This window comes from Neltuma alba, unplaced genomic scaffold (assembly GCF_004799145.2).
Source record: "Neltuma alba isolate B1F8T4 unplaced genomic scaffold, ASM479914v2 tig00003297_pilon, whole genome shotgun sequence".
NCBI classification, from domain to species: Eukaryota; Viridiplantae; Streptophyta; class Magnoliopsida; order Fabales; family Fabaceae; genus Neltuma; species Neltuma alba.
In genome coordinates this window covers 79,390-96,617 of record NW_021633225.1, presented here as the reverse complement: position 1 = coordinate 96,617, position 17,228 = coordinate 79,390, and the positions used below count along the sequence as shown (strand labels likewise).

The window sequence follows — 17,228 nt, the reverse complement described above, 5'->3', positions numbered from 1 at the left end:
GCTAAAGAGATCTATCAATAAGCACTTCAATATAAAACCTTGCACCATAATCGCAAGCTTCTACTATCTCATCAATAGAACCCAATATCTCCTCTTCAAAGAAACAAGCAATGTCCAAGAAAATAATCTTAGCACCATCTTGTAAGCAGTCATAACTTATCTTTAGTACTTCATGTAATGTTCTTTCTGGAACCCGATCATATTGTTCCAATGTAGACCTCCATTCCTCTAAGTTTTTATTTGCTAAATTGGCGCCAACTAATTTTAAAGCAAGAGGAATGCCCTTTGCATAACTTATCACATGACTAGACATCTGTTCATAGCCTTTAGGGGGTAGGCTCATACGAAAGGCATGCCAACAAAAGAGTTCAAGAGAATCATGATCATCTAGCTCCGTCAATTCATATATTCTTTTAACATTATGAGCAATGAGCAATTGCTTATGTCTTGTTGTTATAATGACCTTGCTTCCACAACCAAACCAATCACACCCCCCTGCAAGTCGTTCTAACTGTTCAATCTCATCCACATCATCAAGAACCAACAAAACTCTTTTACGGGAGAGTCTGTGTTTTATTTTAGATATTCCTTGGTCAGCGCTACCAAACCTCGTAATCTTTTCCTCTAGAATATCAGATAGAAGTTTTTGTTGAAGATGAACAATGCCCTGGAATTTTTTTGATGCCTCATTGACATCAAACAAGAAACACGCACCTTCAAATTGGTAGAAGATCGAATTATAGATAGCTTTTGCAAGGGTTGTTTTGCCAATTCCGCCAATTCCATGAATGCCCAACATGCAATCACCTTTGTCAGATTTATTTAGAAGCGAGATCACTTTTTCTACCCGAGGCTGAAGTCCAACCATGTGTTCTATGTTATGGTATGGTTTAGGAGGAAGCATAGCATACACATATTCAACAATCCTTTCAATAAACCCAATTTCGTATCTGCAAAAAGGCAGATTCTCATTTCGTTATGAAGAAAATTGATGCAAAACGTCTTCTTCTTCTCCTTTTATTGTTTGTTATTATGATAATTCTTTTAAGTAAAATCTCAACTAATGCTTCAAAGGTTACAACCTGAATATCAATTAGCTCTAAGTTTTGTTCTTTTATCCCTTCGCTATGCACAGGGTCCTTTTAAAAAAATATAAACTCACAAATATTAGCTACACAAATGGAACCATTTGAGTAAATCCAAAAGAAGCAGATCCAAATTAATAAAACTAGAACAAGTCATAAAAAACGTAACTCATTTTTCAAACTCCATTTAATGCACAAGATATTGTTTATAGCTTATTCAAAAGGCTAATTATTTAAAAAAAAAAAAAAAAAGAAGCTAATGGATTCAATACTCATATATGTCCAAAATAGTTTTGTATGCAAAAGTAGACTATAACTCGCAGTAACAATAGATACTCTGTTTAACATCTTCTAACGAATTCTGAAGAGCAATGTCAAGTTGGATCCGGATAGATAAGATCCAATGACGATAACAATATAGATAAATTAGTAATCACTAAGTAAAATATTATTTTCTCATTCAGTAGTAAAAAATAATAAAAATTTAAATTAAATTGAAATATTTATGGTAAAAACTATCTATTTTATAATTTTATTTTTCCAACAATACTCCAAGACTATATATCCTCAAAAAATCATACGAGTAAGACTCAAATTTATAGAGATTCAGCATGAACAGCGAGTTGAATCATCAGCAACCACTAATTAATTGAAAACGTCATCACTAGAAGATAATAACAAAAACTATTATAAGGAAGCATACCCATCTTGGAAAAGCCATGCTGATGACAAACTAGCAGCTTCAAACAAGGCAGACCTCCATTTCCACACTTTCTCTAAATCATCTCTGAACCTATCTTCAAGGGTAGCCATGGCTTCCTCAAAGTTATTTCTCTGATACTGAACATCCAACGGATCGACCTTGTAAAAGATGGGCATGACCACCTGATTCTTCTGCTTCTTACACCAAATGATGTGGGCGAGTTCCTCCAGGCACCAAGTGGAAGTAGCATAGTTTCTAGAGAGCACAATAATGGAAATCCTTGATCTCTCAATGGCTTTAAGAAGCGTAGGCGAGATCTCTTCCCCTTTCCCAAGCTTTCTGTCATCAATGAAGGCGTTGATTCCCTTCCTACGCAAGGCATCGTAGAGAATGACAGTGAAAGAGTGGCGAGTGTCTTCGCCTCTGAAACTCAAGAAAACGTCGTATCTGTACTTGGTAAAGGTATGGGATGATGATGCTGCCGGTTGAATCGCCATGGCTGAGATAATCGCAATGGCGAATCAAGAAATTGACATTTGGATACTAAAACGAGAGAGAAATTTCCACCACGTTTAATCCTCCGACGAAGAGAAGAACGGAGAATGGTAGGCAATTTGTGAGAAGCTGGTCCGTCAATTTCGTTTTCGGACAATGTTACTCCTCATTTTACCATCCTCCCGTTGTATTCGGTAGCACGCCCAAGCCCCTCACCCTCAGAGACGATTCCCTCTCCGTCGTCTCTTTCCCTCATCTTTCTTTTTCAACCGTCCGATCACATTCAACGGTTAAAATTTAATCGTTTATAAAATATTACCCCCCTCCTTTTAAAATATAAACTAAACTTTATCAATTTATATTTGTTAAGAAACTAGTTAAAATTAGTTTAAAACAATAAATATGTAAAATATATAGTTTTTTTTCTAAATATACTCTGATTAATGAAGAAAATAAATAAAAGAATGTAATAAATGGATAAAAAAAGAGAGAGAATATATAAGGATAAAATTGAAAAAACTCATTAAATGCTTAGATAAAAGTGAATGTTATCTTATAAAAAAAATCAAGCCTTTCAAACAAAGTTTAGTTTAAGTTTAGCTTATATTTTGAATCAGAGAAAGTATCATTTTACTTTTGCAGTTTTAAATTATTCATGCTAAATTTTAGTTGTTTGAATTTGATTATTTATTTTTATACTCACTCTAATGGGTAATATAAAAAATAAATAATTAATTTGTAGATATTAATAAAATTAATGAAGCTCCTCTTTAATCATTTGCAATAAATGAGAAGAGTTTGAGAAAAAAATATGAGGCTAAAATATATATTTGGTTTTTTATGTTTGTATTAAGTTTTATTTTAATTCCTTAAGTTTATAAAATATACTACTTCCGGTTCTTAATATAAAATTTTATTTGACTTTTGTTTTAATTCTAAATAAGACCCTAATTTACTTTGTCTCTCATATTTATACATTTTTTTAAGGTTGTCCTTCTAACAATGATAATTCTACCTATTACACTTGATTAGCAAGAATATTTTAGGAAACACAACATATATTTATTATAAAAACTAACTTAATTTTTTTTTAATTTTCTCAAATTAGTTAACTAGTTATTATAATTAGGATGGGAGGTAGTATTTTTGGTCTTTTAATCTTAAAAGGGTTAATTTTATCTAACCAAGAATGCTCACTCATTAAATTTTAATAATGATTTTACGACTGACAAAACATGTTTCCATTTTAATTATTTAAAAAATGAAAAAATTCCCAGGTTTTGCAATTCGCTACCTCTTTCATGTTCTCTCTTCACGGACGAACTCCTTTCCTCCCATCTTCTTCGTTTCAGAAATTCCAGCCCCCTCCCTCTGCTATTCATCGAACCCCTTTCATCCAAACAATTTTTTTCAAGCTTAATTTCTCCTGTTAAATGTTCATTATTGCCCTTTTTTAAGGTCGATGAAGAAGCTCCGCGGCAAAAGCGGTGAGTTCCGGAAGTCGGCATAAGATGACTTACAGTCTTGCACGCAAGACATCGTTATTTTTTATTAAACATCAGATGAAGTAGTTTAATTTTTTTTTTTTGGGGCTAACATAGAGGAAGTAGTTTAATTTTAAAAAAAAATATTTGCCAGCATCAGAAAATAATTATCTTAGTTGATGAAATATTGTTCTGACCATTAGAAAAGAAATATGATAAAGCCGGAAAAAATGATGTCAAGGGAAGAGCACACCTTGTGAGTTGTGACAGTTGTATAACATTAGTTACTTGTAATCTAGATGAAGCCCACAAAATAGGAAAGCTTTCATAATTTTTATGGGCAAAAATCTATATTAATATAAATATAAGATCTAATTAAGTAATTTGAGTATTTACGGATATTAGAGTAAAATTAGCTAATATGATACTGCTTCCGATCTTTAATATAACACTTCATTTGATTTTTATTTTGGTTTTAAGTATAAGACCCCGATCCACTTTATCTCTAATCTAAAGGTAGTCCTTCTAATAATGATAGTTCTAACCAATACATATGATTAAGAAGAATATTTTAGGAAAAACAGTACCTATTTATTACAAATAACTAACTTAACTTATTTTTTTAATCTTCCCAAATTAGTCAACGAGCTCTTATAATTAGGACATGAGGTAGTATGTTTTTTTCTAAAGCACTTTAAACATTTTCCTTAATTTTTTCCTCTCTCTTCTATTTGATTATTGTAGGGAAAATATCAATAGGGTTAGTTTGGAAAAAAATTGATAAACTTATCAAATAGGTTTTATATATAGGACAAACATCAACTCTCTAATTAGCTCCTATATTAAGTATTGGAGGAGTACTAAGTTTCAATTTGATTTGTTAATTTTAAAAAGTATTTTCTTAATTTTTAAACCTCAAAATTATTAGTTTCAGATTTTTTAAAAAAAATAATGATTGTTTTGAAAATTAAACTTAATATGTTAGTATTTCATAATGTTTTATTTTTGTTAATAATTTTCAGGTTAAGTGACTGAAATTTTACTTTTTAAGATTAAAAAATTAAATTAAAATGTTATATAAAATTAAAAGATTAAAAACATACTTTAACTCCCCCCAACCATTCAATCTAAACACCACATATTGATATTTTCAGTTTTTCTCCCTCTTGGCTGCACTATAGGATTTAAATTGAAAACCCCAAGTAATGAATTGTTTTTCACTTAATAAGGCTTTTTTTTTGCTTTATCAAATTTTTTTAATAAATGAAGCCATTCTACATAATTAATTACTATTGTGAAAAAAGGGAACAAAATAGGAAAGAGCTTTACAAAAGGGTGGCTACCACTTTTTTTTTTTTTTAATTAGGTTTAAAAATTAAGAGAATACTTTGCTTAATTTTTAAACCTCAAAATTATTAGTTTCAGATTTTTTTTGTAACAATAATAATTGTTTTGAAAATTAAACTTAATATGTTAGTATTTGATAATGTTTTATTTTTGTTAACGATTTTCAGGTTAAATGACTGAAATTTTACTTTTTAAGATTAAGAAATTAAATTAAAATATTATATAAAATTAAAAGATTAAAAACATACTTTAACTTCTTTTTTTTTCCCCAACCATTCAATCTAAACACGACACATTGATATCTTCAGTTTTTCTCCCTCTTGGCTACACCATAGGATTTAAATTGACAAGCCCAAGTAATAAATTGTTTTTCACTTAATAAGGCTTTTTTTTTTTGGCTTTATCAACATTTTTTAATAAATGAAGCCATTCTATCTAATGAATTACTATCATTAAAAAAGGGAACAAAATAGGAAGGAGCTTTACAAAAGAGTGGCTACCACTTGTATTTTTTTTAGTTAGTATATGTATTTTCTTATTGAAAGCAATTACGCTCAAAGTACTATCAAACACTAATATTAGTACTTCTCTTAACAAATATTTCAATATTAATTTGTCACGTTGTAAATGATTAATATCTTCTTCCACTAAACCAACCCTGATTGTGCTTTATACATTGTTAGAGTTGGCCAAAAAATTTAGAAATTGCTGGAATCTGAATAATTTCAACTTGGATTTGGAAGAATGTGATGCCTTTTAGGTGGAAGAAGAATTGCTGAAAGGAATAATTTGTTGGTAGACATTTGCATTACTTGTGCCTTTTTTGTGACCACATTTGCTTGGGAAGGTTTGAATCTTGTATATATACATACACACACCCAATATATTTTGAGAACATTAAATCTTATACATTAAGATTAATATCAGCCTATCTTTTTTCTTTTTTTTAACTTTTTAAAACATTATCTCTTCATCGTTGTCAATATTATCAATATACCGAAAATCTATTAATATATGTATAAAACTATGTATAATAGAAGTTACAAAAAAATCAGAATATTCACATACCATAAATAACATGTATGATTTATTTTTCAAATTTTATAATTAGATAATGGTTAGAAAAACGGAGAGAGAATGTTTTACATGCTGTGCACTGGCTTATTTTTCAACTCAAGAAATACCATAAAATTCACATCGTAAACATAATACATATACAACCCATTTATTATGATAATGCATTAAAAACAAAATTAATCGTCACGTTGGAATTAACCGTCACATATACACAAATCCTAATTAACTAACAATTGACTACCAATAATAATATTTGATACCTAAGAATACAAAGCTCTCAAAAGATGCTTAGACATAGGAAAAAACATCCTTCTCTTGCACTGCGAATGGAAAATTCGGTGTGGCTTAGTTTGCCTACAATACACAAAGTAGAAAAAATTAAAAGTGCTTCTCCGATCTTTAATATAAGAGCCAATTATGGGTTAGATTTTGTCATAAATAGAAAACCTCAGCTCATCTTCTGTTTCGTATTTATCCTTTTTTTTAAATTAATTCACCTAACTTGTAAATTTTGATATATAATCTAACGTACCGGACTGTTTTAAGTAAACCATATTATGTTTGCTATAATTAGCTCATTTATTTGACTTCCTTACTTTACCCATATCAGTTAATTATCTCTTATAAAGATCAGATATAGTAATAAAAAACCATGAGACGACAATTAACAATAAGAGGAAGTACAGGTTCACCTTGTCCTTCTTGTGCAATTGATCTTCTCTTTGAACCTTCTCAAATGCTTCTTGGGTGGTTCGTTGGGATGAGAAGCTACTGCTCTTCGTTTCAGCGAAGCTCTTGAAGCATTCATGGAACGCAAAGGAGACTTGAACTGAACATTTTCCATACTTGTCTGTTGCTTATTGACATAAATACCACAGTTAATTATGGACATATCAGCTGGTGAGTCAGACGTAACTTGTATGTCCACATCATTCCATTCCAAATCCAAAAACTTATTAAGCTCCTCCAACTCTTCTTCACTAAAATCACTTAGTAGATCATAGAAGAATACATGAGCTTGATATCCTACAGAAAGCACAAAACGACCCTTTTCTCTTGCATCACGATCACTTTGTACCCATGGCATTTTTTTACTACCATTGATCCTCATAAAAACTTCTAATGTGTATATCCCACTTGTGTTTGCCTTCCCTGTTTCGTATGCGATGAGGATTTGTGGGAAATTTCCACGGACACGAAAAGACAATTTGCCACCTTTACAACAAAAGTGTAACCAATCAGGAAATGATATTGCTGGCATAACGATTTCCACGCGAAAGCCCTCTTTTGCCTGATTCATCAAAACAGTAGCAACCAAAGGCATTTACTTACTGATTTGAATGAGAGAATACACATTTGAAAGAGAAATCTATAAAATAGCAGGTGAATAAGGAAATTAATATAAAAAGAATGAGAAAAAACCTGAGACCATAAATGACGTATCGACTCCAAAGTTAATGACATGCACTTATCTGCAGCTATGCTCTGCAGAGTTAATGGTAACTCTGGTATGTCTCTTAGCCTCTTGCAGGCACTCAGATCTAGTCTCTCCAAATAAGCACACTCCTTAATGCACCCGGGAAGGGATACAAAATCATTCCTTGATAGATTTAAGTATCTCACATTTCGAAAACATTTCAGAACTAGGTGAAGATCATCCAATAGACCACAATTTTGGAGTTCCAAGCGATCTAAATTCGTGCAGCTAATAGTTGGTGGTTGGCTCTCTCGCATTAATTTCTTCAAAGATTTTCTTCCATGAGGTTTTATGTCTCCTAATAGAAGCACTCCAAGATTATGTAATGTCAATAAGCTGTTTGGAAGCCCTCTAAGATTTCTGCAAGATCTTAAATTTAAAGAACGAAGCCTTGGAAGATTTCCAATAGATGATGGGAGCTCATTAATAGCACGGACTTCTGCATTAATATACATCAGTGGATCCATGTTTCCCACGATTTCTGGGAAGTATTTCAAGACTCTTGCAATCACTAATATTAAACTCTTGAAGAGATGGCATCTTGATTTCATGTGGAAAGCTTGTGAGTTTGATGCATTCAAGAACGTCTAATTTCACTAGCTTGAAGAGAGATCCCACAGAATCATGAACTTTGATCAGACTGCGACATTCACGAAAGCTCAATGTTTTTAAATTTTGAAACTGAGACATGTCAGGGACTTCACTTATGAATTCACACTTTGAGAAGTCCAAATACGTCAAATATTCAAATCTCTGCAAAACAAATACTAGACTACTTAATTAACTGTAACTAATAAGAGATTCAGCCGGTTTGGTTCTTATAAAGGATTGGAATGAAATGAAATGTTGATTACCAAGATACTATCAAATTAAAAATGTTTGAATGAAATCTATTTCTTTATATTTGATCAAATACAAATAAAAGGGAAAGGATCTTCGCAAAAGAAAAATTAATATAACTTGAATCCGTGTAGGATAATAAATAATTGAGTAATTCTTAGAAGTGAGAATCCTTATTGATTAGGAGGTAGTTGAGTGTGCTGATTTCATAAAAGTAGGAAACGGGACTTTGACAAAGAATCGTGTTTTTAAGATAAAGGATGAAAAATCTACCTCGAACGATACCTCCAAGCTGAAAGGACTGCCGTATATCTTGAGGCAAACTAGTTTTGGAGGCGAAAAATCTGGTGGCAAATTCATAGAAGGATATCCCTGCCAATCTAGTAATATTAAACTATTCGGAAGATATTTAGGACATGTCAAAAATTGAGTATTGCGAACAATGATGATTCTAAGATTATTCATCTTCTCAAAGGCTGAATCACTACATTTCACTTCTTCCTGGTGAGGTGGATCAAGTATTATTCCTTCAATATTGTTGCCTCCCTAGTATTCAAGTCCAAATATAGCAGTGTTAGATATGACCCAATTAGACAATTAATTTGTTGTGAATAGTACATGTAAAAGAACACAGATACAAGTAGAATCTTACTAAATTTTCATGTAGTACTTTGAGAACATCTTTGTAATACCATAATCTGCTGCGTTTGCCAGGATCCGATAGTGCTTCTTGCCTAACAATCTCTCTACCCATTTGTTGTATTAAATCATGCATGTACAAATAACCTTTATCATTAATAGTTATCAAAGATTTATCAACGAGAACTTCAATATAAAACCTTGCCCCACGATCACAAGCTTCTAATATTGCTTCAACAAATTCCAATTTCTCCTCTTTGAAGAAGCAAGCAATATCTAAGAAAATACCCTTAGCACACTCTTGTAAACAATCATAACTTATCTTCAGGACATGATGAATTGTTCTTTCTGGAATCTCATCATATTGCTTCAATATAGATCTCCATTCCTCAATGCTTTTATGTGCCAAATTGGAGCCTATTACTTTCAAAGCCAAAGGAAGGCCACGTACATACCTTGTAACGTGAATGGACATATTTTTATAGCCTTTTGGAGGTTGGCTCATATGAAAGGCGTACCAACAAAAGAGCTCCAGAGAGTAATGCTCATGTAGCTTCTTCATTTCATATGTCTTTTTAACATTACATGCAATTAGCAATTGTTTGTTTCTTGTAGTAATAATGATCTTGCTTCCACAACCAAACCAATCACATCCCCCTGCTAGTTGTTCTAACTGTTCAACCTCATCAACATCATCAAGAACCAACAAAACCTTTTTGTGAGAGAGTCTATGTTTTATTTTTGATATTCCTTCATCAACACTGCCAAATTTCATCCTCTTCTCTTCTAGAATTTCTGATAGAAGTGTCTGTTGAAGGCGGACAATGCCCTTGTATTTCTTTGATGCTTCTTTTACATCAAACAAAAAACAATGACCTTCAAATTCGTAGAAGATTGAATTATAAATAGCTTTTGCAAGAGTTGTTTTGCCAATTCCACCAATTCCATGGACCCCCAACATACAAACACGATCATCAGATTTATTTAGAATTGACATCACCTCTTTTATGCGGGGCTCAAGTCCAACCATATGATCAGTGTTATGAAAGCGTTTAGGAGGCAGCTTAGCAAATGCATCTTCGACAATCCTTTCAATAAACTTGTCTTCGTCTCTAAAGAAGCACAAATTCTGGTTTTAGCTTCATGAGATGATTTACTAAGTATCTTCTTTTATATGTATTTTGGTCGTTTATCACATATTTTTCAATAAAATATTTTGATTCTTTAAAGATAGACTCGATATCAGTGAGCTCTCAACTTTTTCCTCCTTTCTCTATGCCAAATACGGCTAAGATGGTAAGATTTAAGTAAAACTCAAAAGAATCCAGGATAAAAAGAACATCCAAGGAAAATAATAAAATATTAGACAAACATAAATTTCAATAAATTGTCTGCTTGATACGTGATAAGATATCTTCTACTCAATTTCTCAAAAATGTCACATGCTCACTTTTGATGCAGAAGGATATATAATTATGTTAGTCTTTGGCATTATTTCACCGAATCTTAAATTTTAAAATTATTAAAACTAAAAATCTTCAAGACCCCAAGTTTACAGAAATCCAGTAGTAATAGTCGCCGATCAAAAGTTCATACATCTTCAACAGCATCTCATCTTATCGGCAACCATTAATTATTAAGCAACAGTTTGAAAATTTCATATGCAGAAGGCAATTAGAAAATAGTATAAGGAAGCCTACCCATCATCGAAAAGCCATGCTGATGACAAACTAGCAGCTTCGGACAAAGCAGATCTCCATTTTCGCACTTTCTCCAAGTCATCTCTGAATCTATCTTCAAGAGTAGCCATGGCATCTCCGAAGCTGTTTCTCTGATATTGAACATCCAACGGATCTACCTTGTAAAAGACGGGCATAACCAACTGGTTCTTCTGCTTCTTACACCAAATGATGTGTGCGAGTTCCTCTAGACACCATGTGGAAGTAGCATAGTTCCTAGAGAACACAATAATGGAAATCCTGGATCTCTCAATGGCTTTAAGAAGCGTAGGTGAGATCTCTTCCCCTTTCCCAAGCTTCTTGTCGTCGATGAAGGCGTTGATTCCTTTCCGACGCAAAGCTTCATAGAGGAAGACGGTGAAGGAGCGGCGAGTATCTTCACCTCTGAAACTCAGGAAAACATCATATCTATACTTGCTTTCACGGGAGAAGCCAAACAATGACGGTGCTACGATTTGAGTTGCCATGGCTATAATAGTCGCTACATTTGATCACCGGCCGGAGAAGTTTATAGGAAAGTGGCGGATCGGCTTAAAACAGAGCACGCGTTTGACCCGCCGGGGAGAAATTTCTCCAAAGCAAAGTGTTTAAATGCGTCAGAAATATTTTATGAAGAGCGCCTTATGGTCATACGTATCTTGTGGTCATGAAGGTATCTTAGTACATGAGCTGCCCCGCTACTGCTCATCTAAATTTTTGGAGAGAATTACAATGAATTTTTATTAAAAAAAATAATTATTAAAAAGTTATAAAAATAACAATCTGGACAGCCAACAACAAGAAGTTCTACAGTAAAAATATAATTTCTGGGACTTATTTTTTAATTAGTTTTTTATTTGGGATCTCATTGTAATTCTCTCAAATTTTTATTGTCTTTTTATATTGAAATTTAAATAATAAATTATTTGTTATAACTTGGGGAAATTGCCAACAAAATCTTTCATTACAAATTTATTCCAAAAGCACACGTAAGTATGACTTATTTTAGTAGATATAAAACTTTTCTTTAACTACATTCTATGTATCTTTAATTATATGTAAAATGAAAAACATTTAAATATAATTAAAAATATTGATTTTTTTTTGCCAGCATAGCAATATTAATGTTAAAAACCTAAAAAATAAATTACTCTTTTTATTTAATTATGTATCAGTTTTGTCAGTTAGCATATGATGATCATTAATTAATATATTACGGTCATAATTTAATCAACAGCAAGAAAAATGTCCAGGAATTTGCTGTATATTTTTACTAGCCGGTTCTTTTTTGGGAAAATGACCACAAAATACCATGTGAATTTCAAAAAGACAAATAAGGCACATAAATAAGCAAAATAACCAAATGGGCATGAGGTACTGATATGGAATTTGCATTTTTGGTATAAAGACTGAAATGTCTTGATTGTCTCTGAACACTGAGCAGTGTATTTGTGCGATAAAGAAAGGGAAAAGCTGATTTCCTTAGATGAAACTAAATCCAAGTTCTTACATTCACCAAAAAGGGTTCTTCAAAATCACATTGCTACCGTTGCAAGAGTAGATTGCCATCGCTGAATTTGGTTACCATCGTTGAAATACATTGCCCTATCTGAAATAATTCGTACTCCCTAAGATTGTCGCCGTTGAAGAGGTCGCTGAAGTAACACCAACTGTGATAAACAAGTAGGAAGCTTAAATATTATTATTCATAGAGCATTTTTTATGGGTCCCCACAGCTTAAAATGTTATTGTTTAGCATTCCTCTTTTTGGTTCTGTCTTGTTCTTCGGATAAAACCGTTTTTAGAGAATGTGAAGCTATCAGGTTTTCTAGTATTATTAAACCATTGGTCCTGAATTTTACAAAATACATATTGTGATTTACAACTTTTGTAGTGAAACTGACTACTTTGTTAATGGGTTTCGCAACCTGTTTTCAGGAAATAAACAACTTATTTGTAAAAACTAATAAAATTCCACGCTAAATTTGATAAAAAATATAGTGGGATTTATAGCTTCCATAATGAAAATGACCATTTATTCAATGGATTTTGCAATCTGTTTTCAGGGAATGGGCAACTTCTTTCTAAAAACTAATAAAATTTTACATTAAATTTGACGAAACACATAGTGAGATTTACAACTTTCGTAGTGAAAATGATCACTTATTCAATGGGTTTTGCAACATGTTTTCAAGGGATGGGCAACTTGTTTCTAAAAACCAATAAAATTCCATACTGAATTTTACAAAACATATAGTGAGATTTACAACTTTCGTAGTGAAAATGACCACTTCTTAAATGGGTTTTGCAACCTCTTTTCAGAGGATGAGCAACTTGTTTCTAAAAATCAATAAAATTTCACGCTGAATTTTACAAAACACACAGTGAGATTTACAACTTTTATAGTGAAAATGACCACTTCTTAAATGGCTTTTACAACCTGTTTTCAGGGGATGGGCAACTTGTTTCTAAAAACCAATAAAATTTCACTTTGAATTTTACAAAACATATACTAGGATTTACAACTTTTGTAGTAAAAGTAACCGCTTTGTTAATAGGTTTTGCAACATATTTTTGGGGGATGAGTAACTTACTTTTCACCACCACTAAAATTTCACGCTGAATTTTACAAAAGACATAATGGGATTTATAACTTTTATAGTGAAAATGATCACTTCTTCAATGGGTTTTGTAAGCCTGTTTTCACCGGAAGGGCAACTTGTAAGCATAAATAAATCATTCAGTGAACATGCACCTGAAGTACATCACAATAAATATTGAACTATTAACTTTCATAATTAACTACATGTATAATAAAATCTACCATTCACGTAATGGGATTTACCAAAAACCAGAAAGCATATGACAGCAGTTACATTACGTAATTGCTTGCTATTATTTTCTGATTTCTGCTTCATCATTCACCAAATACTGAGTATAAACCCTCAAATGCAATAATCCTGTTCCTATTTCACCATGAAGCAGCCACAAAAATAAATAATCCAAATCCTGCCATCAACTTCTACTCACTCACGTAATCCTATAGGTTCACTCCCTCTCTCATTACAAATCCTCTTTCCCACAACCAAAACCCACCAAATCAACAATGTCTACAGAATGGTGATGCAGAGGAGTAAGATAATAGCATTTCCAACATTCTTCTTTCCTTCTTCCTGTGTTTCATCAACGTCTTCCTCTGTTTCCTTTTTTCTCACTTTCAACTCCTTTTTACCTCACTCATCAGGGCAATTCGATCATTAAGCTAAAAATCTAAATTCCAAATTGGTACCCAGTGTCCTATTTGTCATTTTACTTATTTAGGTGCCTTATTTGTCTTTTTGAAATTTACATAGTTTTTTGTTGTCATTTTCCCTTCTTTTTTCTTACCTCTTATGTGAGCTGCTCTGTGTCAGCTGGCCCCTCTGCTATATTTTTTTTCCTTACCTTCAAAATGATTTTTTTCTTATTTCTTTTTAGGGAAAATTAATATGCGCTCAGTTTTTTTAGATTTTGAATTAAGTCCTTGAACTTTTTTTTTCTCTTTTTATTAACTCTTTATACTTTAAATTGTTAGAGGTATCCATCCTGCTCTACTAAGATAGGAAGAAAAGTTTGGAAGAAAGAAAAGATAAGAGAAGAAAAAATTTTTAAAAAAAAACTAAAGAGAAAATATTATCATTCTTGTTACTTGGATAGACAAAAATAAAAATAAAAGGACAAGAAAATAAATAAATATCTAAATGACTAAAATATTATTTTCAAAATATATCATATCTAAAATTAAATCAAATTAAATATTCCTGTAAGAAAATTATACTAACATTAGCATCATCAAATAATTTAAAATTAAGGTATTCAATTTAGATATTTTCATATATTATATTTTAAAACCAAATTATTTAATAAAAATATTTTTTAAGATAAAAAATAAAAAAGTGAATAAGTTTTTAAATATAATAAAAAAATAAATATGGAGAGTAGAAACTGAAAAAGTGTAAGAAGAGGGCAGTCAAGAAAATTCCCCCTCTCCCAAAAAAACAAATCTCTTCATTTATAGAGGAAAAAAATGATGCATGAAACTTACCTTATTCTCTTTCCTACTTTTTTTTATTCCCACATTTTCTTTCTAGTCTAAGCAGCAAAAAAAAAAAAAAAAACTCATTTCTCCTTGTATTTTTTTCCTCTCTAGTTTCCTTTTCTTCCTAATTTTCTCTCATCCAAGCTGGTAAAGGTTACTACTGTTAACGAAAAACCAACAGAGATCATAACACTTTAAGTGAGGTGGCAGACAACTAGCATATTAGTGGTTAAATAAGTCCAACTAGGCTGTGATTGGACCTTCCCCTGATCGCTGAGGGGTATAAAAAAAAGGGGCCCGGTTAGCAGCAATGTCTAACTATGGCGTTGGGTCAAGGCAGAGTATTCGAGTCCAGCACATATGGGGCAAGGAGGAAGAGAAGGTCGCTGAGCAACGCTATCGTGTAGGGTGGCCCTTCAAGTCTTCAAATTCAAACGTGCTCTCACTTTCTCGCATTGGTGTTGCTTGAAGTTTGCAGCATGTGTGGCTCTGTCTACATGGATTCACAGTGTTCCTTTCTGTTCATATCTTCCATACAATCTTCCGTGGTAGAAACCATTTTCTCACATCAACGTCCTGCCATAAATTCCAACAAAAATTGCTTGCCAGTACAAGTATAAATTCCTGGCTTAAAAGACAAAGAATAATGCGGTCCTCTGTTTTTCAAGGAAAAATGGTAAACTTTGGATGCTGAAAAGAGCCCCCCCCCCCCCAAAAAAAAAAAGCAATGAGTGCAAACCACAAAGAATGGAAATTTTATGTTTCGCCTTTATTTTCTCGTCGCAGCAAAGGCCCAAAGTAGACCCATGGTGCAAAATTGCTTAAATTTTCATTCTTTTCTTATTGCACATAGAATTATTTGACCGTTGTTATGAGCTTTGGGTGTTTTCTTAGCTTCCGAGCAGAGAGGGCAGGAGAAGCAATGATTTGAATAGAATATAACAGGCCAAAAATATCTAAGGAAAAAGTAGCAGCTCACATGTCTGGAGGAATATTTTCAACTTATGGAATGACTTGACTTTATTTAGCTCGCACCTTGGTTATTTAGCTTAAATTTTCATTTTTTTTCCTAGGGGAGAAGAAGCTTGGTTGTTTAGTTCTGAAAGTCAAAAGCCCATGTTGCCACGTATTAATCCACTTGGCCGTCAGACTTCTCCCATTAACGTGTAACGGAAGGATGGGTGCCTCAAACAGATTAAACTATAAGGATTTAATTAAAAAAATAAAGAAAAAACTTTAAGGACTTGATTCAAATTGTGAGGAAACTACACGGACTTCGGTATTAGTTTTTCCTTCTTTTATTATAAGATTTTACATAAAATAAGTGATATTTTGATATGTTATAGACAAAAAATGATACAGTTTCAAATTTTTAATGATTTTTTTAAGAGTTTGTATTTAAATTAAAAAGAAATTACACAAATTTTAGATTATTATTTCTTTAAAAAATTGAAATATTCACCATTTTTCACCTATAAAATAATAAAACATTATTTATTTTATGTAGAATTTAACAATAAAAAGAAAACACATCAACATTTGGAAGGTAGGGAAAAACTGAGGAGTAACAGAAGGGGAACCACCAAACATCCCATAATTATTTACAATATGTTAATTTAACTATGACCAATTGTCTATTATCCAACCATGGTTCATCCATTGAATGAGCTCGTGACTCGGGACTCATCACAAAAAATTGCTTTAAGATGAAAGTCGAACAAAAACGCGGCATCATCTTGGATGCAGATCATCACCATTGACTTGTGAGACCATGCAAATGAAATTAATGGATCTGCACGTTCCAACCCGAGAGCTTCGTACCATCTTCCACGCTTAGATGATGAATCAAACACTGAACAAATTTCTCAAAACCGTAGCTTCACCATTGCCATTATCACAGTCATGGCGCTTCAAGTAGCGACACCAGTATCACCCTTTGCCTTCACCAGCAAAATCAAGTACAGGTACGATGTTTTTCTGAGTTTCAGAGGAGAAGATACTCGCCACTCCTTCACTGTTCCTCTCTACAATGCTTTTGCGACGTAAGGGAATCAATGCCTTCATTGATGACAACAAGCTTGGGAAAGGGGAAGAGATCTCACCTACGCTTCCTAGAGCCATTGAGAGATCTAGAATTTCCATTATTGTGTTCTCTAAGAACTATGCTACCTCCACATGGTGCCTAGAGGAACTATCCCATATCGTTTGGTGTAAGAAGCAGAAGAACCAGCAGGTTATGCCCATCTTTTGCAAGGTGGATCCGTTGGATGTCCAGTGCTAGAGAA

General features: G+C 32.5%; 2 protein-coding genes across 2 annotated transcripts; both read right to left on the bottom strand.

The window, feature by feature from the left end:
• Position 1: 1 nt before the first annotated feature.
• Positions 2 to 11,384, bottom strand: LOC114741159 (disease resistance protein RML1B). The gene is made up of 8 exons (XM_028929410.1): positions 10,848 to 11,384; positions 9,161 to 10,259; positions 8,782 to 9,054; positions 8,122 to 8,421; positions 7,614 to 7,757; positions 6,884 to 7,482; positions 1,789 to 2,310; positions 2 to 950 (listed from the first exon to the last, which is right to left on the bottom strand). Exons 1-8 carry the CDS (start codon positions 11,351 to 11,353, stop codon positions 2 to 4), a joined length of 4,392 nt encoding a protein of 1,463 aa, XP_028785243.1. The 5' UTR covers positions 11,354 to 11,384.
• LOC114741164 (uncharacterized) lies at positions 6,279 to 7,314 on the bottom strand. Its single transcript, XM_028929416.1, has 2 exons — positions 6,884 to 7,314; positions 6,279 to 6,545 (listed from the first exon to the last, which is right to left on the bottom strand). The coding sequence occupies exons 1-2, from the start codon at positions 7,300 to 7,302 to the stop codon at positions 6,452 to 6,454; spliced, it is 513 nt and encodes a 170-aa protein (XP_028785249.1). The 5' UTR covers positions 7,303 to 7,314; the 3' UTR covers positions 6,279 to 6,451.
• Positions 11,385 to 17,228: the final 5,844 nt, after the last annotated feature.